The 24,251-nt window shown below is 33.9% G+C and overlaps 4 protein-coding genes across 4 annotated transcripts in view; all 4 read left to right on the top strand.

Annotated features, from left to right (window-relative positions):
* Positions 1-314: 314 nt before the first annotated feature.
* HELRODRAFT_95902 (hypothetical protein) lies at positions 315-2,553 on the top strand. The gene is made up of 4 exons (XM_009030679.1): positions 315-437; positions 567-737; positions 853-1,366; positions 1,443-2,553. Exons 2-4 carry the CDS (start codon positions 606-608, stop codon positions 2,009-2,011), a joined length of 1,215 nt encoding a protein of 404 aa, XP_009028927.1. The 5' UTR covers positions 315-437; positions 567-605; the 3' UTR covers positions 2,012-2,553.
* A 2,130-nt stretch (positions 2,554-4,683) lies between these two features.
* HELRODRAFT_137899 (hypothetical protein) lies at positions 4,684-5,037 on the top strand (the record flags this gene model as incomplete). Its single annotated transcript, XM_009030678.1, has 2 exons — positions 4,684-4,821; positions 4,972-5,037. Coding segments are annotated over 2 exons (204 nt in total), but the record flags the coding sequence as incomplete, so codon positions are not given.
* A 4,012-nt stretch (positions 5,038-9,049) lies between these two features.
* HELRODRAFT_164675 (hypothetical protein) lies at positions 9,050-12,774 on the top strand (the record flags this gene model as incomplete). The annotated part of the gene is made up of 9 exons (XM_009030677.1): positions 9,050-9,073; positions 10,051-10,141; positions 10,254-10,438; positions 10,744-10,945; positions 11,136-11,320; positions 11,533-11,652; positions 11,779-11,871; positions 12,089-12,226; positions 12,562-12,774. The coding sequence occupies 9 exons, from the start codon at positions 9,050-9,052 to the stop codon at positions 12,772-12,774; spliced, it is 1,251 nt and encodes a 416-aa protein (XP_009028925.1).
* Positions 12,775-15,690: 2,916 nt separating this feature from the next.
* HELRODRAFT_189522 (hypothetical protein) overlaps positions 15,691-24,251 on the top strand; it is a gene marked incomplete at its 3' end in the record, with an annotated part of 24,837 nt that continues 16,276 nt past the window's right edge. The window contains exons 1-16 of the mRNA XM_009030676.1: positions 15,691-16,372; positions 16,613-16,800; positions 17,074-17,150; positions 17,432-17,488; positions 19,513-19,793; positions 19,914-20,013; positions 20,117-20,263; positions 20,512-20,821; positions 20,927-21,135; positions 21,572-21,657; positions 22,004-22,166; positions 22,575-23,151; positions 23,366-23,522; positions 23,637-23,703; positions 23,922-24,023; positions 24,246-24,251. The exon at positions 24,246-24,251 is cut by the window's right edge and continues 117 nt beyond it. Of these exons, the coding sequence (XP_009028924.1) occupies positions 15,705-16,372; positions 16,613-16,800; positions 17,074-17,150; positions 17,432-17,488; positions 19,513-19,793; positions 19,914-20,013; positions 20,117-20,263; positions 20,512-20,821; positions 20,927-21,135; positions 21,572-21,657; positions 22,004-22,166; positions 22,575-23,151; positions 23,366-23,522; positions 23,637-23,703; positions 23,922-24,023; positions 24,246-24,251 (3,195 nt within the window). The 5' untranslated portion in view covers positions 15,691-15,704. The remainder of the gene's footprint in view (positions 16,373-16,612; positions 16,801-17,073; positions 17,151-17,431; positions 17,489-19,512; positions 19,794-19,913; positions 20,014-20,116; positions 20,264-20,511; positions 20,822-20,926; positions 21,136-21,571; positions 21,658-22,003; positions 22,167-22,574; positions 23,152-23,365; positions 23,523-23,636; positions 23,704-23,921; positions 24,024-24,245) is intronic.

Genomic DNA, 24,251 nt, shown 5'->3' with positions numbered 1-24,251 from the left:
AAGGTCTTCAGCTTTTTAACAAATAATTTTTTTCTAGTTTTCTTTCATATTTTAATAAATTATTTTTAAATTTACTGTTTTGTCGGTTTGTTGCATGCATATATATACATATATACATCTATATATATATATATATTAAATAATATGTTATTAGTATTAGGTATATGAGAACGAATCCTACAGAGTAATTCCAATCTCAAAACTCTGTGATAAAAAATAAATATCCTTAGTTCGTGCCATAAAAATATTACGGTTGTCCTTTTGGTTTTCGTCAACCTAGCACATCTCTACATTTGTAATATTCCGGCATTTTCTAGAGAATTCGTTACTTTCTCTCTGACGTTATCTTGTTATTAATTGTGTTTTCTCGCGTTTCTCGTACGTAAATCGTTAAATTAGTAAATTTTCGAGACGTTTGATTAAAATTTATTGAAAAGGTAACTTTAAATTATTTTAAAGTATGTCCGTATCAACTAGCGTGCTCAGATTTCTTTTTTGTTTGTAGCTCTGAGTATGAGTGTGCAGTTTTTTAACTTCCATTTTCTAATTATCTATTTTATCTCTATTTTAGAATCCGTACCCTCCTACATCCGTAATCAACAATAATGGTCAAAGAAACTGGTTATTATGATTTGTTGGGCGTCAAACCAAACGCTACTCCTGATGAACTCAAAAAAGCCTACAGAAAATTGGCACTCAAATATCATCCAGATAAAAATCCTAACGAAGGGGAAAAGGTTAAAATGATAATAACAACTTTTTTTAGTTTTTTTTACTCACCATTATATTACATTGATTAATTTAAATATTTTTTGATAATTACTTTTATCAAATGTTTCATTAACAATTCAGTTCAAAGCGATATCTCAAGCATATGAAGTGCTTGCTGATCCTAAAAAACGTGATTTGTACGATCGTGGAGGTGAGCAAGCCATAAAAGAGGGAGGTGTAGCCAGTGAAATGCACAACCCTATGGACATATTTGATATGTTTTTTGGTGGTGGAAGACGGGGAAGATCAGGGCCTCCAAAGGGAAAAGACGTTGTTCATCAGATCAAAGTAACTCTTGAGGAATTGTACAATGGTTCAACTAGAAAGCTTTCTTTACAAAAAAACATCATCTGCCCAAAATGTGAAGGTCGTGGTGGCAAAGCAGGTTCTGTAGAGAAGTGTGCCAATTGTCGTGGTACTGGTATGCAGACTCGTATTCAACAACTAGCCCCAGGTTTCATGCAACAAATACAATCTGTCTGTGTCGAATGTCAAGGACAGGGAGAAAAAATTGCAGCAAAAGATAGGTGCAAAGAATGTCAAGGCAAAAAAATTATTAGAGAAAAGAAGATTCTTGAAATCCATGTTGACAAAGGTTCGTTATGCGAAATTCAATTGTATCTTAGATAAGGTATTATTCTCAAAGATATAATATTTATTTCCCATTGTAGGTATGAAAGATGGCCAACAAATTAGATTCAGTGGTGAAGGAGATCAAGAACCTGGTCTTGAACCTGGGGACATAGTTGTCATATTAGATGAATCTGAACATCCTGTTTTTCGTCGTATACATTCTGACTTGACCATGAAGATGGAAATAAACCTGACAGAAGCCCTGTGTGGATTTCAAAAAACTATAAAAACACTGGATGACAGATGTCTCGTTATCACATCTCTACCTGGTGAGGTTATCAAACATGATGAGATGAAGAGCATCCTTAATGAGGGCATGCCATTCTACAAAAATCCCATGGAGAAGGGCAGGCTGATTGTACATTTTCAGGTTAAATTTCCAGAAAATAACTGGATCACTGGTGAAAAGTTGGTCGAATTGGAGAAATTGCTTCCACACCGTGTAGAGTCCATAATTCCTGATCATGCTGAAGAGTGCGTTCTTCATAAATTTGACCCTGCGACCAACAGAGCTGGTATGAATGGCAGACAGGGAGAAGCCTATGACTCAGATGATGAAAGCAGTGGACATCACGGAGGTCAAAGAGTTCAATGTGCATCTCAATAAATTTGCTCTTTTAGGTCATCTGTAAATGCTTATTATTATTATCATTTTTTACATTCTCATTATTGTGTTTTTTATTTCGTTTTTAATGTGAGCAGAACCATTAATGTTATATATTTGTTTGGATTTACGACATTGTCATATCGGATGAATTCTATAGGGTCATTTGTGATGGAAGTTGTGTGATTCACTCTTTACTTTAATATTTCATCAGTTTAGTTATAAATACTTTTAACGAATTATTATTGCAGATTATATAGAAATTGTTACATTTGCTGTTATTATGTTGTCAGCTTGTGTTTATAATATGGCTGATGACATGCTATGTAACGTTTTTGATGTGTAAATCAATCATTATGGTACTCAATATGTCTATCATAAGTTTCACTAGCAACAATTTGTTACTAATTATGATGTTATCGTGCATATGTTTTACGTGTACAATATATATGGTATATACTTGATGTGTATATATGTATTTATTACGGTAATCGCATATATGCTTTTGGTTGAATTATACAATGAATAGTTTTCACTAATTCTCATCCAGCGTTCTTTGGTATTACCTACCTAATTTTTTTTACAATCCTAAGAACCAATCCTTATTTTGACTTTTAAAATTCCAGTGCGTAGCGTATTTATCTTCCATGTTCTTTGATATTTTATCTCGAAATTCTTCTTTCTCCTCCCTTATCTCTTCAGGCATTGACAACCATCGACCTCCATAAACCCGATCTTTGACACTTTGTAGTAGTTGAAATGTGGTGATGTTCAACAAGTGATACAGGACTTCACGAATGCTATTCGCTGTTGACCGCGATCTCTTTTTCCTTGAAATTAAGTAACCGAATTCGAATTTCTAACCACGTCGAGTTTGCAAATGGTGGGTTTGCGAGATGTCCGTCGGCTCGATGGCTTTAGCCACGAACGGCGTATTTGTATGATGTATTTTCTTTTATTAATTATTTGTGCTGGTTGTTTAATGATTTTTTGTCTAAAAAATTTTTTAATTTGTCCATTAAATTTGATCTATAGTTGAAAACGTGCGGTTATATACATAGAGTTTCTATTTGTGTGATATATATATACGATACTCAAAGGCCCGTTGCTTGTTTCAAATTTCGGCCATTAGTTGTCTCGTTTCCGCTTTTGTCGATTTGTATTTTCTGCCGATATTCACTCAAAGTTTTTGTTTTGAAATGTCGGACGCAGCTGATTCTGAGTAAATATGAATTTATTCTTAAATTTAAATTTTCAATCAGATTTTTAAAAAATTTTATGATTTAGCTCGATTTATATTAACATCGCACTTTTTTTGATTAAACCCCTATCAAACGTTTAGTTTTAACTACATTTTTCGTTGAATAATTTTAATAATTTTTATTTACACTATTTTGATCTACTAATATTAATCAATTATTCACAGTACGGATAGTAAAGATATCTTAAACAGGGCGGTCCCACCGTCTAACATGGTATCGAAGACCATTCCCGGCCGTCCCATTGCACGGTTGTTTTGCAAGAACAGATTTGAATTTCTAATCAACAAGACGAGAGTTCTTGTCGGTCGATCCGGTGGGGACATGAAAGGAAACAATAATTTAGAAGTTGACATTAGTATTGATGGCTGTTCGTTGTACATCAGCAGAAGACATTTTGATATCTTTACGTCAGATTGTGTCAAGTTTTTTGTTTCTGTTTATAGTAAAAATGGCCTATTTGTTAATGGATTGTTTCTAAGAAGAGGCAGTGCTGCATTCCAACTAAAAAATCAGTCAGTAATGTTTTTGTTCTACTTAGTCAATTTTTTCAATTAATTAATAAAGTTATATAATTTTCTATATAAAAAATTAAGGAAAAATAAACATTTTATTAGAACAATCAAATTGTTGATTTGTTTTTAAAATTTATCAAAAACCAACTTAATTTTTGACTCATTTATCTTTTGTAGATCTCGCCTCCGATTTCCAAAGACTGATTTAAAGATACTATTCCAAATATTCACTCAGGAGAATGAGCCTGGGATTGAACCCGGTTCTGTCAGTCATGATCTTATCTCTAAAGAGGAAAACGGTCGCGGGGATGCCGATCAGTTTGAAGATAAACTGCCAACAACTTTGCAAACTTATAAGTCAGTTTATGTTTTAATTTTTAATGCCAAATTTCATTTTAATTCTATTGAAAATATTTCTCACATTTTGTTTTAGCTCAGATTGTTATGTTTAACATTAGTCTGGTTATTAATGTTGGATACAATTTTGAAATTTTTATGTTGTGACTTACTTTTGCTTTCTCTCTTTTATCCCATATTCAGTGACATGTACCAACAGCAACATCAGCAGCAACAACCATATCAGCTGGGTCAGCAGACTTCACCAGGCCACCACCAACAACAATTAATATCCCCCATGAACAGTCCAGACAAAAACCAAAACAACCCATTCGCAGCCAATGCAGCACTCAACTCCAAACTTGAGCGAGAAGTCTTCAAACAGCAATCATCACAACATATTCAACAGCAACAACTCCCGGCTGTCCTAAATAATCCCAACTCGAACCTTAACCCCAGCAACCCTAAAAAGAGAAAATTCACTGAAATGCCTGAGTCTATGGCCTCTAATCATCAGCAGCTCTCACAGGACTGGGGTTCGAGAGGAGATTATTCAGACGGTCGAAAACCGCCATTTAGTTACAGCCAGCTGATAGCTCAGGCTATTTTTAGCACTCCGGATCACATGCTTTGCTTGAATGACATTTACATGTTCATTACTAAGACCTACCCGTTTTATAGACCCGAGGAAAAGGGCTGGCAGGTTGGTTTGGTGTCATTTTTTAATTTTTTTTGTTCAGGATTTTTTATTTGTACTTGAATTTTGTTTGTTTGTCTGCGTGTTTATTTCTATTTTTTGTTCAACATTTTAATTTTTTGAATAGTTCTAATCAAATTTTACAATTTTCAATAGAACTCTATAAGGCATAACCTGTCACTCAGTAAGAGTTTTGTTCGTATGCCAAGAGCCAATGATGAAGGTTTGTTTGTTGGTTGGTTAACTTAGCGATTGCTTAGTTGTGTAGTAATTGACTGGTTGATATTTTAAGTTGCGTGGTTGATTGATTCGTGGATGATGCATTGAATAAATTTTTGATTACCATTAATTTCAGGTAAAGGATCTCTCTGGACCATACAGTACAATGACAAACAAAATATGATGAAGACAGCTTACCGACCTCGAGGGACAAGGGATAAATATAATCACCATCATCATCAACCGCAGCAGCAGCAACAGCAGTCCGGGTCGACACCTGCGAGAGTTAGGATGCTGACTGAATCTATGTCAAGGTTTGTTTGTTTTGTGGTCGTTTGAATGTCTTTGGTTTTGTTCGTTTTGTTTCGTATATTTGTTTTTGGTCGTTTAGTTGATTTTTTATGTTTTGTTTGTGTTTGTTCGTTGCTTGTTTTGTTGTTGTGATGTGATCTATTTGTGGTTCTAATATGCTATTTGAGGTTGTTCATGTGTAAAGTGTATTTATCATACCTGGAAATATGAAATCATCATTCATTCATTCATTTCCCTCAGGTTCACTCACTCAATATTTGTCAATTCTTTCATTCATTCATTCAATAATCTAACATTTTATCAATCAATCCATTCAATCATTTGTCCATCTATCCATCCCGACAACAGTGTCGGGGACAGTGAAGATAGTCAGGATATGTACCAGAACGAGGATGAAGAGGCAGCCAACAGCATTGCCCTTGCTGGGGTTCAGGTGGCCTCGGAAGGTTTCACCTTTGCTGTTGGAGATCAGTTTGGGGATGGCGACTGTTAGTGGGCATTTTGTTTGCTCTCGTTGATTGACTTACTAATTGATTGATTAATTAATTGATTGATTGACTAGTTGATTAATTGGTTTATTGATTAACTGAGTTGTCAATTGACTGGCTGTTCAATTGATTGATCAACTGATTGTCTGATTATTCAGTTGATTGAATGATTTTCTTGCAAACAGCGGCCGACCAGTTAGGCAAACCGACTCAGGCAGCCATCCTACAGTCAAGCTTTGCCAATCCTATGCAAATATTTATGCAGCCGGATAGAAGAGGTCTAATCAGTCAGCAGCAGCAGCAGCAACAGCTGCAGCAGCAACTACAACAACAACAGCAGCAGCAACAACAAATTAGTCTTGGTCAATTGCATAGGGTTAGTTTTGTTATGCTATGATGATAATGCGAATGAATGATTCTGTTTTTTATTCATTTTCGTTTAAAAGCCTTATAAACATCATCATGATTCTAGCTGACATAATGATTTTAAAGTTTTGATATCGATAGATAAATGAATGAATAAAATTCCCTAATCTTCCTTCCATGCATTCTCCTTGCAGGCAAATATATCTGGCTCAGGTGGATCAGTACAAGTTGTGAGATTGACAGTGAACCCAAACACAGATGCCATCAGCAGCAGCATCTCCAATACGGTAACGACGACACCATTTGGATCATTCCAGAAGGTCGAACAAGATGCCACCAACACCACTACGACGGGAGCGACAAACACAACGTGGCATCAACAACAACAGCCACAGCAGATATTCATTCAGCAGCAGCAACAGCAGCCACAGCAAATTAGAATCCAACAGCAGCAGGTCACCACTGGCACAGGACAGAGAATCATCATACTGAGACCGGCCCAACAGCAGCAACAACAACAACAACAACTCTCAACTGACTCTACATCAACAACAACAACAAGCCAGCCAACGTTAATTCAACAACAACCAAAAAAAATTATCCTAGCCAGTGGTTCTAATTTATCCATGCTTAACGGGGCTAACAACGCTAATAGCAATACAATACAGCAAAGAATAATATTTTCTCAACAGGCTCAGCAACTGCAGCCACTAGTTCAACACAACAGCAGCAATGATGTTGATGAGTTGAATGATCAGATCTTGCAGGGCTCTGGCCTAGATGAGGATACTGAACAACAACCACAACAACAACAACAGAATCAACAACAGCAGCAACAAACTTTGCAGTTTGAAATGTTGACATTCGAGCAACAACAACAGCTTCTGTTGGAATTACAAAAGCAACAGCAACAACAGGAAGATAACAATGACCAGCAACAACAACTTCAACAAGATGACACCACCACCAACAACAACAACAGCTTAGATACAGAACTACAACAACAACAAAAACATAGTGAGAATGAACATCAAAATGATACTGACAACTCTGACCAGCAACAACAACAACAATCTCATTCCACCATTAAAGTTGATGCTGATGATGCTATGGATACCAATGATAATGATCACAATACTGATACTAATGATAATGAATAACAATAGTGAATAAATTGTTTTCTTTGATTTATTAATGAAATATATTATTGTTAATTGTTGTTTTTTTTTTCAATTTATCACATGTGCGTCTGTATGTATGCCATGTACGTATGTATGTATGCCATGTATGTATGTACATACAAGTATGTATGCCATGTCTGTATGTATGCCATGCATGTATATGTATACGTACGTATGCATACAAAACCTTTTTAGAAAAATTTTGTCTACAGCATTTAGTTGACATTTGTAAAGAGAATTTTCACAGATTTTCATGCTATTGAAAATATTTATAAAAAAGTTTTGAATTTACAGTAGAGTATTAAATTTGATAAGGAACGTATCATTATATATATATATATAGAGAGAGAGAGAGAGAGAGAGAGAGAAAGAGGGTGTGTAAAAGCATATAAGTATATGTGTATATATATATGTATATATGTGTATATTTATATATATATATTTATATTTTATATATATATATGTGCGTGTGTGTGTGTGTGTTTTGAATTAGGTACATTTTAATTAAATGTGGGAATGTTTTTTTTTATATATATATCTTACTCATTTATTTTCTTCTAATTATTACTATCATTATTATAAGTAATGTAATTTATTTCTAATTTATTATAATTTATTGCTAATTATTATTTCGTCATGAAGGAAAGTACTGAATTATTAGTAATGTTCACAGTTAAATATATTTTCTGTGCCTGGCTTAATGTTGTTAATTATCACCAGCAGTCTGACTGCTTAAACATGCTGGTCAATCATTCAATTAATTGATGAAATCTTTAATTAAGTAATTAATTTAATTTATTAATCCGATAGATTTTAATTGAATTATTCAATTTGTTATATGTATATATTTATGTAAATATATATAAATATAAATATACATATATAATGTATGTATATATACGATGATTTATTTCTAATGTAATTATCTGCTGTAGTTAGTGTGAGTGTTAATTAGTTTATTTCAAATAAATATACTGAAATTTGTTCATATTATTATTATTTAAGGTTATCTTCCTTTGTAAATTTCATGTTCAAAGTCTTCTTTTAATATTGAAAAATATTTGTTCGTTCATTCATTCATTCATTCATTCAATCGATCATTCATTTTCCATTTGTACACATTTGGCCTCACTTAGACCCCCCAAAAAAGATTACAAATTATATTTTGTTGTTTTTGTTTCAATTGTTCATTCAAAAAGACGGTTTGTTATGTTATTTCATTGTTACCTTCTTATATACATGTATAGATAAGATACATGATACCCATGGATATATATATATATATATATATCCATGATGATATCATTTACTGATGGTTATATATATATATATATATATATATATATATATATTAATATATTTGATATATCATTATTATTTATTGTTAATATTATGGTAGTTAATAATTTTTTAATGTTATATATATATGTGTGTGTATAAATGCTTGTAAACATGGTTATATATATGTATATATATATATGTATATATATATGCTTATATATATTATATATACGTAAAAAATTTGTTTTGTCGATATAGAATGTTAGTTTGTTCGATTCGTTTGATGCGTTTCTCACGGGTTTAGACCATTTTCCTAATTCAAGTTCTGTCTTCTTTAGAAGTAAGCGGAAATTCACTTTTAAACCGTTGTCATAGTAATCTATCGAGATGGCTTCTGACTCTTATGAACAGGTATCCTGATTAGATTAATTTTGATTGGGAATAATTTTTTTTCGTCGTTGCTTGTTGATTTAATTTAATGAGGCTGTTTTTATAACTGACGTTTTTACACCTTTAGAATTTAGTTAGAGAAATTTTTTTTTATTTTTTAAACTTTTTGTAATTTTTAAAACAAATTTCATCATTATATTATAAGATATGATATTATTGTTTTAAATGATATGATTATTTTATAAAATTATTTTTATTATTTATTATATCTTTGTAATATGATTTTATCAATCCTCCAAGCTACTGCAAACTGTCAACGAAGAGCTCGAACTAGAGAGTGCCTTAAGAGGACCAAGTGCTGCTGATGCTGAAAGAAAAGATGATAATATTTATAATTATAATAATAATAATTATTATGATATTAATTATAACAATAGCAACAACGATGATGATGATGATGGTGGTGGTGGTGATAACATTGGTAAAATAGATGATGATAAAGATAGTGCTGATTGTAATAACAGTGATGAGTACCTATCAGCTATTGGTTAGCTTTTGATTGAATGATTGGTTGGTTGAATGATCGATTGATTGATTGATTGATTAATTGATTGATTGAATGTTTTAGTAATTTGTTGGTCATTTGATTAACTGATTGATTGGTTTCTTGGTTAAATGATTGATTTACTTATCCATTGACCGTTTAGGTTTAGCCATGTCTGAAAAACATGAGGATTCAGAAAAGAATGGCGTCATCAGCCATCATCGTAATAACAATGATGGCAGAAAACCAGAAGTAATTTTAGCCGTTTCTATGTTTTTACTATTTATTTATTTAGTTATTTATTCAAGTACACTTATTTTTGTGACTGAGTTTCGTAAAGTTGGCTGATTGATTATTGGTTGATTAATTGACTATTTGATTTATATTTAGTTATATTCATTAGTTTGCTTATTCATTCATTTATTCAATGAATCGTTTAATTGTTTGTCCTTAGTCCTTTGCTCTAGACAGTAGAAATGATGAGGATGATAAGGACGAAAATGGTGATATGATTGTGAGAAATGACTCAAGGATATCTGATCAAGGTACGATGATGAGGATGCTGATAATGATGAAGATGAAGATAATTTGATTTATATGTATTTTGATAATATTTATTGGTAATAATTTGATAACATTTTGCTTTTAATCTGATAGGCTTTAATTCGAAGAGGGAAATGGTGGCAGCTGATGACGATGATGATGAAAATCATGATGATAAGAACCATAAGTCAGTGATTACGCTTGGCGTCGAGAGTAAAGATGATGATAATGATGATGATTATGAGGCAAGTTACAAAGTCTACCTCGCATCAAAGGATCAGCTTGTCCAACATTATCATGTAAGTTTTGGTATTTTATTTATTTTTATTTGTTTTTATTGTTATTATTGTTGTTGTTAGTGTTATTGATTGATTAGTTTGGTTATTGGTTTTTTTAATTGATTTGATTCGTTATTTGATTTGATTCAATGGATTTATCGGCCGGCTGACGGATTGTTGAATGACTGATTGGTTTATTAATTATTGATTGATTGATGGATGGATAGATTGAATGATTAATTATTAATTAATTGACTGATTAATTAATTGATGGATAGATTGATTAAATAAACATCGATTGATGCATTGATTAATTTTATTTGAAGAAAGCAACAGCGGAGTTTCACGAGAAGCAAGAACTAAACCTTTTACTGCAGAGGAAACTCGCCGATCACTACAAGAGGAAGAAAGGAAGCTTTGACGACGACACTCAGCAGCAGCAGCAACAACAACAACAACAAACTACTAACAATATAGACGATGACGTCAACCAAATGGACATTGACAAACAGTATCTACATAAGTTAGGTTGGCCATGATTGTTGTTACGGTCATTATTATTTATTATTATTATTATTAGTAGTAGTAGTAGTAATAGTAGTAGTAGTGATGTTAGTTAAGGTAGTATTAGTAGTAGTAGTAGTACTACACACACACACACACACACAAAGTAGTAGTAGTAGTACTACACACACACACGCATTCAAATACTCAACAGATGAATACAAGAAAAGAATGGATGAATATGCAGGAGCGATGGAACGACATAAAAATGAATTGAATGACTACTCTGACACCTGTCGAAAAGTTACTCTGAGAGATTTTGAAGAGTTGCTAAAATTTGCTGAATTCAAGAAGCAAACCTGCTCACAGTTTCTACAACATAAGAAGGACCTCATTAAGGTTATTTACACTATTTTTATTGCTGTTGTTGTTGTTGCTGTTGTTGTTGTTGTTGCTATTTGTTATGTAATAATTTTATTATTTTTATTGTCTTCATCATTATTGTTATCACCATTGTCACATGATCATTATTTTTCACCGTTTTCTCTCTTACACACACATACACACACATACACACACACATATATATATATATATTCATTTCTTTGTAGGAAATAGAAAGAAAGTTGGCGATTGAGAACGACAAAGATAGAGAGATCAAACAGCTGAGGTTGGAGCATTACAAACTTCTGTACAAAGTCCTAAAAAGGAGTAAACTGGTAAAAGATTCGGTTAGCATATCATCATTATTATTATTATTATTATTATTTATTATTATCATCATCATCATTATTAATATCATAATTATTATTATGGCTATTATTAATAATACTAATTATAATTTTTTATAATAATAGGAAAGGTTGTCGGGGGGCCTTAGGATACTGGATTTTGAGCAGCTAAAAATTGAGAACCAAACCTACAAAGAGAAGATCGAAGAAAGAAATGAGGTCATTGACCTAGTTTCATTATCATTGATATTATTATTATTGTTTTTGTTGTTATTTATATTAATGTTATTTTTGTTAATAATAAGGTCGGTGAAGGATGTTTTTTTATTATAGGGGACAAATAAATTATAACTATAATAACGAACAATTATAAATTGATTATATTATATTTTTTAAATAATTTAGGAGGTGATCAGTTGTTGATATTTTATTTTAGGATTTGCAGAAGTTAAGCGACAAAAGGACAAAGTCGATCGTCATCTTGACGCATTGCAATGAAAAGAGTTTCCATGTAGAGAATAGTTTGAAGACTAAAACAAATGATCTTCACTCCATTGAAAAAAATATTTCGCTGGTTAATGTTTATTTTTATTTATTTATTAATATATTTATATATATATATATATATATATATTTATTACAATTCCCTCTTCAATAATTTTCATGGTCATCAACAACAAACATGGGAAAATAAAACATATAATTGCTGCTTTTCAATAATGGTGTCGATGAGATTCTCGCTCATAAATAACAACGCTTTTTGACTGCTATTGCTGCTTTTGTTGTAATTGTTATCACTTATTATTATTATCATTATTTTCTTATTATTATTATTGTTGTTGTTATTGTTGTTGCTGTTGTTACTGTCGTTATTTAAAGCATGTAAATTAACTTTTTTTTACGTTAAAGATCAGAGACGAGTTGACGCATCTCAAAATAGCTAGGGATAATTTGAGGAAAGAAAACTCCGGACTGAAATCCGGACTGGTTTTGTTGGAGAACAAACGTCTGATAAGGGATTTCCAGGGATGCGCCGAGAAGAATGGATCTTTAAATGCCGACCTGCTCGCCTTGAAAAATCAGTACAATGATTTACTGGCTCGGATGAAAACCGTTTGCTAACTTGGGGGATGACAATTATGATAAGAAGAATAATGACATGAAAAATAATATAATGATAATGATGATAATAATAATAATAATAATAGCCTCAGCAGCAACAACAACATCAATAATAATAATAGTATTAACATTCTTGTATAGTATATTATCATTCAAATTTTTCTAAGTTAGGTTACATGCCGGTTTACAATGTTAAAAATTCTCGTTGATTTTTTGTTATTTCTCATTATTGTTATCGTTATTTGTTTTATTGTCCTACCTCAGGGAACTGGGTCTCTGGACGCTAAACGAAGATTGATTGATTGATTGATTGATTATTTGTTTTATTGTTTGACGATTGATGATAGTTTTTTTTTAACTGCAAGTAATTTCTATTGAAAAATGTGATTGTTATTTTACGTCGTAGGTTTCTATTTCTTAGAGTCGTTTATTGTCTAACTTTGAAAGTCGAGTGTGTGTTTAAAAGTGTGTGTGTGTGTGTGCATGTCATGTCATGACAATTAAACACAAATGAGGGCTGTCATGCATGCACGTATAGATTAACGTAGCAGCATAAACAGCAATGCATTGCTAGTATGAAATCAGCGTTTTCGTTACTCATCACGTCGTCATCTTCATCTTTAATATTCATTTTTTTATTCATTATTATGCAATATTTTCACAACATTTTTGATTTTAATCTCGGTATATATTTGTACTTAACCGTTAAGATGTTGGTCCGTAAGTTAATGAACTTTGGCTGGAGGTTCTATTTTGGATCTAAACATGATACGTGTGTGTATATATATATTTATATATATATATATATATCATGGATTTAAATTAGAGCAAGGACGATTTAGTATCTTTGGTCATTTGTCATTTAACTGAAAAATTTTCTCAAATATGGCCGAGCCTGATGAAAGTTGGAATAAATCTATTGCCTATTTCGCCGCAAATGCACGCGAAAATTCTTCAAACTCTTCCGGAACGGTTAGTGTTTTGCCCGGGGAGGAACTCAAACTTATTGTCAAGTTAATAATTGACTGGTTAGTGGTTTTTTTTATCAGTTTTGTTCCAGTTTCGGTTTTAGAATTCTTAAGTTAACATTTTTTTTATCTTTTATTTATTGAATTTTATTTCCTGTTGTTTTCATTTTGAATGCGTTTTTAAATTTGAAAGTGATTATTTTTTAAAATAATTTAAGCTTATTGTTGAACAATTTATAATTAATGCCAATGAATGATTCATGAACTTTTTTTAAATGTCTGAGCTTTTTTTAGACTTTTTTTTTAGAAAGCTACTTGTACTTAATAATACTTAATAGTCTTTCTTTACTAGTCTATAAACTAGAAAAGCCAGCTAGTAGTTAGCAGTGAAATAGTAGTTCAAGTTCAATGAACTTGTTTAGTATGTTTTTTAAACAAAGTCTAGCTTCAAAGCCAGACATTTAATTTTTTGTTTATTAAAGAAAAAACATTAAATAAAAATTTGGCAAATGTTTAATTTAATTAAAAGCTTACCAAATAGTTAAAAAACTGCTATAAAAATTAAGCCTCATAAATTTTTTTTTTACAATTTAGTGAAAGTGAATTCTTAGAGCATGGAGGTGATGATAATGTTGAAATATTCTTTTCCGCCTATGCAGCTCTAGCCACCCACCATATCTGTGTGGGCATTAGTACATGTATGTATTTGTGTATGTTGTATTCTTCTGTTCTGCTGTTGTCTGTATTTGTGTTTGTGTGTGTGTGTGTTTGTGTGTGTGATATGTCATGCTATTTTTTTTAATGTATAAACCTGCATGTATGTGTATTTAGTTTGTAGTTTGGTGTTGTGTTATTTTCTGTTGTTTCTTGTATTGCTGTGGTTCTTCACACATGTGTCTCTATCTTTATGTTATGTTAGGATAGGCATTGTACATATATTTACTTTGTTTCATCCATTGTTTAATAGCTGGATGTATAATTTTAATATTATTAATAATAATAAAAGCTAGATGAGAACAAGCAAATATAAAAATGTATAAATATACTTTTACAGTCAGCAAATCCTCTTTGAAAGAGCTAGCAAATGTGTCCAGAATATTATTAACATTCTTCCTGAATAGAATTCAAACAAAGCATGAGAAGTGTGCAATTAACAAGGTTCAATGTCTCATTTATTCATTTTTTACTTGTTCAGACATTTTTGTAGAAATTTTTTTTATTGATTTATGTCTTCTTTTGTTTGTTAATTTATTTAAAAAGTTTTACACGCGCGCGCGCACACGCGCACACATGCACGTACACACACGCACACACACGCAGTTATGTGCATACAAACATGTGTATTACTTAAATAACAATTGTATTACTTAACACAGAAACAGTTGACGGTGTTAGTGAAGAGTCTTTGTAGAGTAACGTCGTACCTGCCCAAGTCGGATGTTGATCTCTTTGTGACACAGCTGAAATATCTGTCCATTCCTACTGTTCTGAAGGATAAGATGGCTATTCCAGGTTATTTCATTTCTGGTTCATTTCATTCATTCATCCATTTACTCATTTATTCACTCATTCATTCATCTATTCTTTGCAACCATTCAGTCTGTTGATTCGTTCTTTTGTCCATTCAGCCATTGATTCATTTGTCATTCATTCATCCATTGATTCCTCCATTGATTGATTGATTGATTGATTGATTGATTGATTGATTGATTGATTGATTCATTGATTCATTTATATTTTTATATTTACTCATTTATCAGTTTCAATTTCTTCAAGTTGATTGTTTATTTACTCTCACTAGCAAATCAATCTTCAACGAAAGGGAGTTCTACCACAACAACGACAACATCTCAACCACAAAAATCTGTTGCAAGCAGCAAGGCTGCGACATCAACTGCAGTGGCCACAGCCGCTACTACAACAACAGCAAAAGTCAATAAAAACAGTGGCTACGACCTGTTGATGTCAACATTGGATGAAATCTCAACTGATTTCCAGCATCATTTAACGTTGTTGACGACCTCAACGACGACGACAACATCCCTAGCACCAACATCATTAGCGTCAACATCGGCATCTGCCGCTACAACAAGCCAACAACAGCAGCAGCACAAATTGTTGCAGAGAAATCAATATAAGCACTCCACAATCTCATCCCCAACACCAACAACTAAACAACAGAAACAACAGCAGCAGTCAACAACAACAACTACAACAACAACAACAACTGCAACAACTACAACAACAACACAGACAGCAGTACAAGATAGCAAAGATTCTTCTAGCAAGGAAAAGTCGTCTGCTACCACCCAGCAATCTGGGGTCATCGATAAAAAGGACCCCAACACTTCAGCCCTCTTCTCCAATCAGCCCAGTGACATTCAGGAGTCACTCATAGTCCTAAATCTCTCGACTCTGCAGCAGCAGTTGAAGGGTAATGACATATTATTGGATGCATGCGCGTCTCTACCTGTCCTGAAAAAGTTTGAGGGCATGCACAAGTTTGTCACTAAAGTTAGTGAAAGTGACAGTGAAGCTGGTACAGTTGTTGGGGCTGGGACGAGTGTTACACTCGGGAAAGAATTTTTGTGGCCCATTAATTTAACTGAAGCCATGGCTATTGCGTCAAAGTTTGTTTTACTTTTGCACTATTTATAACATTTCCTCATTCATTTGCTCTGCTATAGTTCAATTATTGTTCATTATTAAATTAATATTGTTCATAAATTATTCATTTTTTTTATTCACTCATTCATTCATCTTTTTATAGATCAATCTTTCATTCATCCTTTCAATCATCCATCACTCTATTCACTCTTTTAATCTTTACCTTTTATCAACTACTCATTCTATCTATCATAAACATTTAGATTTCAGCCGATCCTAGCAGACATCTCCATAGTCTGGCGCTTGTTCAGTATTCCAATCTTCGAGCCTCTGTCTAGACAGCGTGTTTTGAAGTTTGTCTCAGTGGCCACAAACTGTCTGAATGCAGCCATCCTAGCAACTGCTGCAACTACAATGATGAATATGTGTAGTACATTGGCAGCTTCAAGTGGTTTGTTGTCGCTGGTTTTCAGTTTTAGTAGTTGTAGTAACTTTTTGGTTGTTGTAAGCTTAGTATGTGTAGTACTCAGATGGCTACTACTTTAGTATAAAACAATTCTGATGTTTAGTGCTGGTGACGCTTCTAATGCATCTATATTAGTGGATTGTTATTACTCTTGTTATCTCTTTTTTTGGTCGTTACTGCTGTTACATTTGTGATTATTATTATAATTATCGTTCGTTATTATAATTATTATATTATTATTATTATCATTACTATTAGGAACGTACAACAGAGGTTCTTCAGGCAGTAAGGAGGAAGACTATGAGGGTTATGCAAACTCCATTGTTCAGAAATCTGTTAGTTCTTGTTTGTTTGTGTTTGTGTCTTCCTGTCTGTCTTTCTGTCGCTCTATCCTTCTGTCTCTATCTGTTTGTTTTGTTTGTCTTGTTGGTTTGTCTGTCTGTCTGTCTCAGTTTTGTTTGTTCTGTTTTAAAATTTTGTTTGAAAGCATTAAATTTATTGTTGTTGATGATGTTTTTATATTACTTTTTATTATTATTATTGTATCTTTTACAATTAATTCTTTTTAGTGTCCTGAAAATTATTTCAAATTAATTTTTTTCACCACTCAATCTAGCTTGATATCTTCAATTGGGTGTCAAATATTTTTCAAAAATCCCTAAAAGCTGGAGATGTAAGTTTTCGATTGGTGGATGGATGGATGGATGGATGGATGGATGGATGGATGGATGGATGGATGGATGGATGGATGGATGGATGGATGGATGGATGGATGGATGGATGGATGGATGGATGGATGGATGGATGGATGGATGGATGGGTAGATGGATTGATTGATTTTTGATCGATTGATGTTTGTCAAGGATTAGCCGCCACTGACTATTTTTACGTTTTTTCCTATATAATTACGTTTGTTCCTCTTGATGACGCGAATGTTTTTGTCAGCAGCAGAGGGAGATATGAATGAAGTTATGAGAGAAGGACAAATGTTGAGGCTTTCCAAGTGGCACCCTGGTTCATTGACAGCAGATGGTCGTTGGTTAACGTGTGAAAACCCAGAGGATTGTATTGAAGCCAGAGCCATAGCTAAATTATAAAGAACTGTATAAAAATTGAAATTTACGTTAGCGTTGATAGCGGAGGGCAAAGTAATAAAATGTGTGAGAATCTATCTTGACCGTGATCTATTTTTTAGGCCCAATGTTAAGTCCGTAACGAACAAAATGACAGAACGCAGTAAGCAATGTTAAATAAAATAAATTTCTTCATACCGTGAAAAGTTAAAATATTTTATAAAATGCACGCATGAACTGTTGTAGCATCGTTTGATCGGATTCCTATCGTTCATTCGATCACCAATCTGATTAAAACGCTGGTGAAAAGAGCAATTCAAGTTGCCTAGTTGTCTAGTCGAATGCCTCAAACTCGTTAACTTTTTATAGCAACTGATAATGATTTAAATTCCAACCTATTAAATTTATGTTTCAAATCACCATGTGCTGTCTTTTTGTTGTTGATGTCAGTGGAAAACATTGTAGGGTGAGTTGTAATAGAAATTGTTTTTGTGCTAAATAAAAAAAATTCTACAGGATTAAATTATTATCTAACCTCTAAGCCAGTGTCCCTCAAGGTGGGCGATAGCGTCCCCTTGTGGGCGCTGAAGTCTTACTGGGGGGGGGGGGGGTGACAGGCTTTGACAAAATTTGAGAACTTTAGAAGTTTCATGTTTATGTATTGATCATTTTTTGCCGGGATTACAAAAACCATTTATTTGAACCAGTTAAAATCTTTTTCCATGCTAACCTTGCGGATACCTATCAGCGTTATTGTCGATTTGTAAACAGAGCTCAAAATCTTCCAGACGCAAAAAAATGTATTTGGTTAGAAAAGCAAATTCTTCTGTTGTCCCCTTGGATTGTGGTCAATTGTTCCATTCTCGTATTTGTGCCAACGGGGATTTATTGCTGTGACAACGCTGTTAACAAAAGAAAAAAAGAAATAACTGGGATATTAATAAACGTGAAGATTTAAGACTGTTTTCAGTAAATTTGAGCCTGATATTAAAAGTCTTATAAAAAAATCATCAAATTCACCCGTCACATTAAATTTATTTATGTTTAATTGTTCGTTCGTTTCAACTTGGATTTAAAAATATTTTTCGTAAAAATATTTTACTGTTATTTTTTCTCAAAATTTTTGTAATTTTAAAATAAGTGCATGCACCGAGAAACGAGACCAATGTATATACTTACTACTATTATAACGTACATCAACTTACTAAGAAGCTAAATTTTATTACATTTCTTTCAAATGAAAACTCTTAAGTCGGAGAGGGCTTCCATAAATTAGGCGGTGGGAGAAATAAGTTTGGGAACCATTGCTTAGAGTCTAAGCAGTCGGAAACATTTCTCGTACGAGCATTTTTTTTATAATTGATGTGTGATTAGAATGTGGAATAACTTTATTGAACAGCGCCTTTTTTGTTATGATGATAGAACAGATGCAGGTCTCATGCGTGAATTGAGACGGTTTTTGTTGAAGTGTGTTGCAAACTACTGTTGCTCTCAAACAATCATCTATTCAATCTATTAACTAGCTGACTGACTGACCATTCGATCAATTAATTATCCATTTAACCAATAATTCAGTCATTTATTCTTCGTTCATTCAATCGATCAATCAACTAACTTCAAATAGGTGCATCTGAATTTAAAAATGCTTGGTGCATCTGCTCTCTTAGCTGGTATCAAAGAAATTGTCAATCAGGATTATTCGGCTTTGGCTAAATCGTCTCTGGCCACTTCGGCTACTGCTTCTAGCAGGAGTAGAAAACCAAGTGGTAGTGAAGCAGCTAAAGTCGCGTTTACTACTACAACTACTGATGCTGCAGCTACGGCTACTTCGCCACTTAAAAAGAGTGAGGATAAAGATGATGGTGGTGGCAGTAGTGATGAAAGCAATTATGATTGGCATAAGATGTAAGTTGCGAGGTTGATTGTTTGCGGCCATGTGCGTTCGTGCTGATGTTGTTGAACGAAAAATAAATTATCATTATCGCCGCCAGATATCGTTACCATCACTTTTTTAAAATCACCCAGCGACTATCCACCAATCACGTCACTGACCGTTGCACTGGCCAATCAAACGACTCGATTGCTCAATGTCCTATTCTTGGATATGGAAAAGGAAGTTGTATCGGTCAGTTTTCCATAAATAAATCTATATAGTATATGAATATTGATTGAAATAGGTCAATAAATTTTTTGACTTAGCCATTCATGTTTTATTTGCCTTTTTTTAGACTCCTCCCACTGTAGAACAGCCAATAATAGTTGGAGAATTTAACGTGTATAACACATACACAGCCTATGAGAGGATTGTTAAACTGACCAGTGATGTGGATATTTTGGAACTTTTCAATAGGATCTCTTGTTATTCATTCTTTAAGGTTTGTTTGATTGCTGTTTGGCTTTGATTAGTGAATTGGTTGGCTGCTGTTGAACATTTGTTTCTTGAGAGTTAATTCGTTTGGTTGGTTTGTTTGACTGGCTAGCTGTTGAAAGGTTGGTTAGGAGTAAATTTGATTGGCTGGTTGATTGGTCTAGGTGTCATCAATTTGGTTGTATGATTGATTGGTGCTACGTGTGTTTCTGTGATTTATTTGATCTCGCACAATAACTTTTGATTGACCCATAGGGTGTTACCCTGTTCAATGCTATGTGTGAAAAAGTAGAAGCAACATCAACTACCAATAAGAAGACAACAACAACTACGACGACAACAACAACAACTTCTGCCAATCTTACTACTACATTTCGCGGCAGCAAGAAGGACGAAACTGCTGTTAGCACAGCTACTACTACGGCTACTACCACAGCTACATCAGCTACAGCTAATTCAGCTGCTGCTACTGACGCTGCTTTTGAGCTTGAGAGTGATACTAGTGACAGTAATACTTACTATGAGGAAGATTTCAGCAGTAGTCAGGATGAGCTGAGTTATGATGGTCGGTTTGCCTTTTGGGTATTTTTCTATTTTGGGGATTGGATTGTGATTTTAAAATAAAAATAACGATGACACACTCATTCTGGAAAACGACTCTACACTCCAGACGACGATTCAGAAAAGATCTTGGGACACATCTTCGACATGAACATCAGCTCGGGCAGGGATCACCATCATCACGGCCAGACGAACGGCGAGACGACAGGGAGCCAGACACTGACCGGACACATGGCCAGCTCGGAGCGCAAACATCCTCGTCGCCATAGTAACACGGAAAGTGTTGTCCTGGTGCCTGATAAAAAAGAAATCGAGACGGTCTGTTGTTGTTGACGGGGGGGAGGGGTTGGGGCCAAGATTGTTGCTAGTGTGGTTGACGATCTTTTTTGGCTTATCATGTTCAATTTTTTTGTCCATTTTACACATGAAACGGGCATTTTTCTGACTTTTACTTTAAAAATTCTCACAACGGAGGGGGGGCAGTGCCTTCCCAGTACCCCCGTTCTAGATCGGTCACTGGAAGATATTTATTTTATTACATTCGTCATTTTTTTTTCTTAGATTTTTAATACTTATAATTACAAACTAAAATTTTGGTTCTAATAAGATGTTATATATCATATATATATTTCATTTATATTATTATTATTATTGTTAGCATTGTTTTCATTACTATAACTATTATTACTACTATTATTATTATTATTATTATTATTATTATTATTGTCATAATTATTTTTTTCCCTTTCAAAAGTATGTGAAGTTATCAACTGACCTCGTGAACTTCATGATCCAACATTACATCATCTCCTCCTGTAACTTTCTGCTGAAGAAACTTACGTAAGTTTAGCCGTTGTTGCTCTTTATTATTATTATTGTTATTATTATTATTATTATTGTTGTTGTTATTGTTATTATTATTGTTATTATTATTATTACTATTATCATCATCACCGTCAGTATTGCTATAATTTTATGATGGAATCGTCATCCTTATCGCCACCATATTAATATAATGAAGATGGTTATGATAAGTAGTTGTAATATATTCTCAAATACACTAGCAAAAGAGTAGCGAACACCCGCACATCATAACAGCACGCACACGTACATACATACACGCACACACACACGTACACGTACACACACGTACACATACACACACGTACAGCAGCGCACAGAACAGACCGGAGTATCTCGTCTACTTTGCCCTAATTGTCCGGGAACTAGATCGCCTATTCCCTAGCTCCTCCTCCTACATCACCTTGACCTTCAATTTGATGTCTAGGTCACTGGCCTACTTTATTCATCTGCTATTGACTAAGAAGATCTACAGCCATCAATCTCAGGTTGTTGCTTTCTCCCAGTTAATTTGCGTTGCTCTCTAATGCATTGTGTTATAAATCTATATTCATCTTATCTGCTTAATAGTGCTAATAATTAGTAATGGCATCAAATACAAAGTCTAGATACCCATATCAAGATCACATGTTAATCAGCATAAATAAATAAAATAGCGAAAAATATAAAGTTTTGACCTAAGATGGGAAACTTTTCTGGCGCCTTTGTTGAACGCTCACTCGATTCTAGAGTCAATTAGTCTGAATCTTTGTGCAAATCCATCAATACAAAACAGTTTTACATGTTAGAGTTAAGCCATGTATGCAAACGTGTACAAGACAGGAACGGCACGAATTCGTACAGGCCTGTACAGACAAACACTGCATACACATTCATACAATCAATCAATCATACAGATGCTAATTTTGACCTACTTGAATGTTGGGTACACAAAACCGCAACAACAAACGACATCACCATCATCAATATCCCCGCCACAACAACTGCATCAACCTTTCTGGTGGTCAAATAGTAATACTACTGCTGCTGCTGAAGACGATGACGCTGATGCAAATAGAGATGTTGTTGAGAAAGATGAGGATGAGAAAAATAAAAAAGACGACAGTCAAGAGGATAGATACAGAAGAGGAGACAAAAAAGCAAGTGCTACATCTCTGTTTCCTTATCAAATTCGTCCTAGAACGCTGGCTGTTCTTGTGGAAGTTGTACTGGTTAGACAGCAATGGGCTAAGGAAAAAATGCTGTCCTCCTCACCATCTCGTGCCAATGATGAGGTCAGTGAGGCTGAAACGACAGTCAGCACTAATGATGATGATGAGGTCAATGGTGACGCGAGTGCATTTCAGGAAAAGTTTGGGGATGGACTTTTAGTGATGGAACGACTGATGGAAAGGCTGCAGATGGTTCTGGATGAGATGGTCAAGAGGATGACGATGGGAAGCATTGATGACCAGCTGGATATCATGATGGAAGGTTGGTTGGTTCGCTGGTTGATTGGTTGACTAGTTCGTTGGTTGGTTGGTTGCTGTGTGTGTATGTTTGTGTGCGTGCGTGCGTGTATGTGTGTGATACACTGACATACCGCATACATGATGCGCTATGATTCAAATACACATACACAGTTGTACACACATTCACACACGTTCACACACACACACATTCACACAACGCACGCGCGCGCACACAGACGTAAACAAAGAGTGCATGCTCATGATCTTCTTCCTCTTCCTAAATCTGAACCTGATGGAGAAAAAAGTACTCTGGATTGACCTTTGCAAATGTCTGGTCAGTTTCAATTCAAAGGTCAAGGTCAGTCAGATTGTCAATCCACTGCCAGTAACTAGGTGAGTGATGAAGAGGCTGATGAAGATGAGGATGATGATGTGAATGTGATAATACTTGTGATGGTGACGATGATGGTGACGAGGATTTTGAATAAATTTATTTTCACTAATCAGAATCCTCAAGGCAATTGACTACCTCTTGAGAAACTTCTACGAAATACCGTCTACCCTCAATGAAACGGTCTGTTAAATTCTTGCAATTTAAGTTTACTTTTAAATTAAAATTTTTTATTTTTCGTCATCGTAACTAACTAATTACCATAATTTCATCATCCCATCATCACGTAAAAATTCTCGTATCTGTTATCCTATCGTCATTTTGATCATCATCTTTTTTTCCTCTTATCACCATCGTCACCATCACAGTTTATATCATCATTAGTATCATTAAACTTGCAGGTATCAAAATGTATCTTTGGTGTATTTACTGGCACAACGACGAATGTAGTCCCGTTCACTATGAGTTCCAATAAATTACCATCCTATGACTTTTACGAACTCGTTGGCGGGTGTCAATCGGCTTCTTATCCAACTCAACCGGAGATCCCTAAAGTCGATGGATTGGTTAGTTTTTTAATTGATTGGTTGGTTGGTTGATTCATTGATTGTGGATAGTTGGTTGGTTGGTTGGCTGGTTGGCTGGCTGGCTGACTGGTCGTTTGGTTGGTTGGATAATTGGTGAAATTAAAATGAAGCCATTTTTTTATTCATTCATCTTTCTAGGCCTGT

Source organism: Helobdella robusta, assembly GCF_000326865.2.
Source record: "Helobdella robusta unplaced genomic scaffold HELROscaffold_7, whole genome shotgun sequence".
NCBI classification, from domain to species: domain Eukaryota; kingdom Metazoa; phylum Annelida; class Clitellata; order Rhynchobdellida; family Glossiphoniidae; genus Helobdella; species Helobdella robusta.
This window is presented reverse-complemented; position numbering and strand designations above follow the sequence as displayed.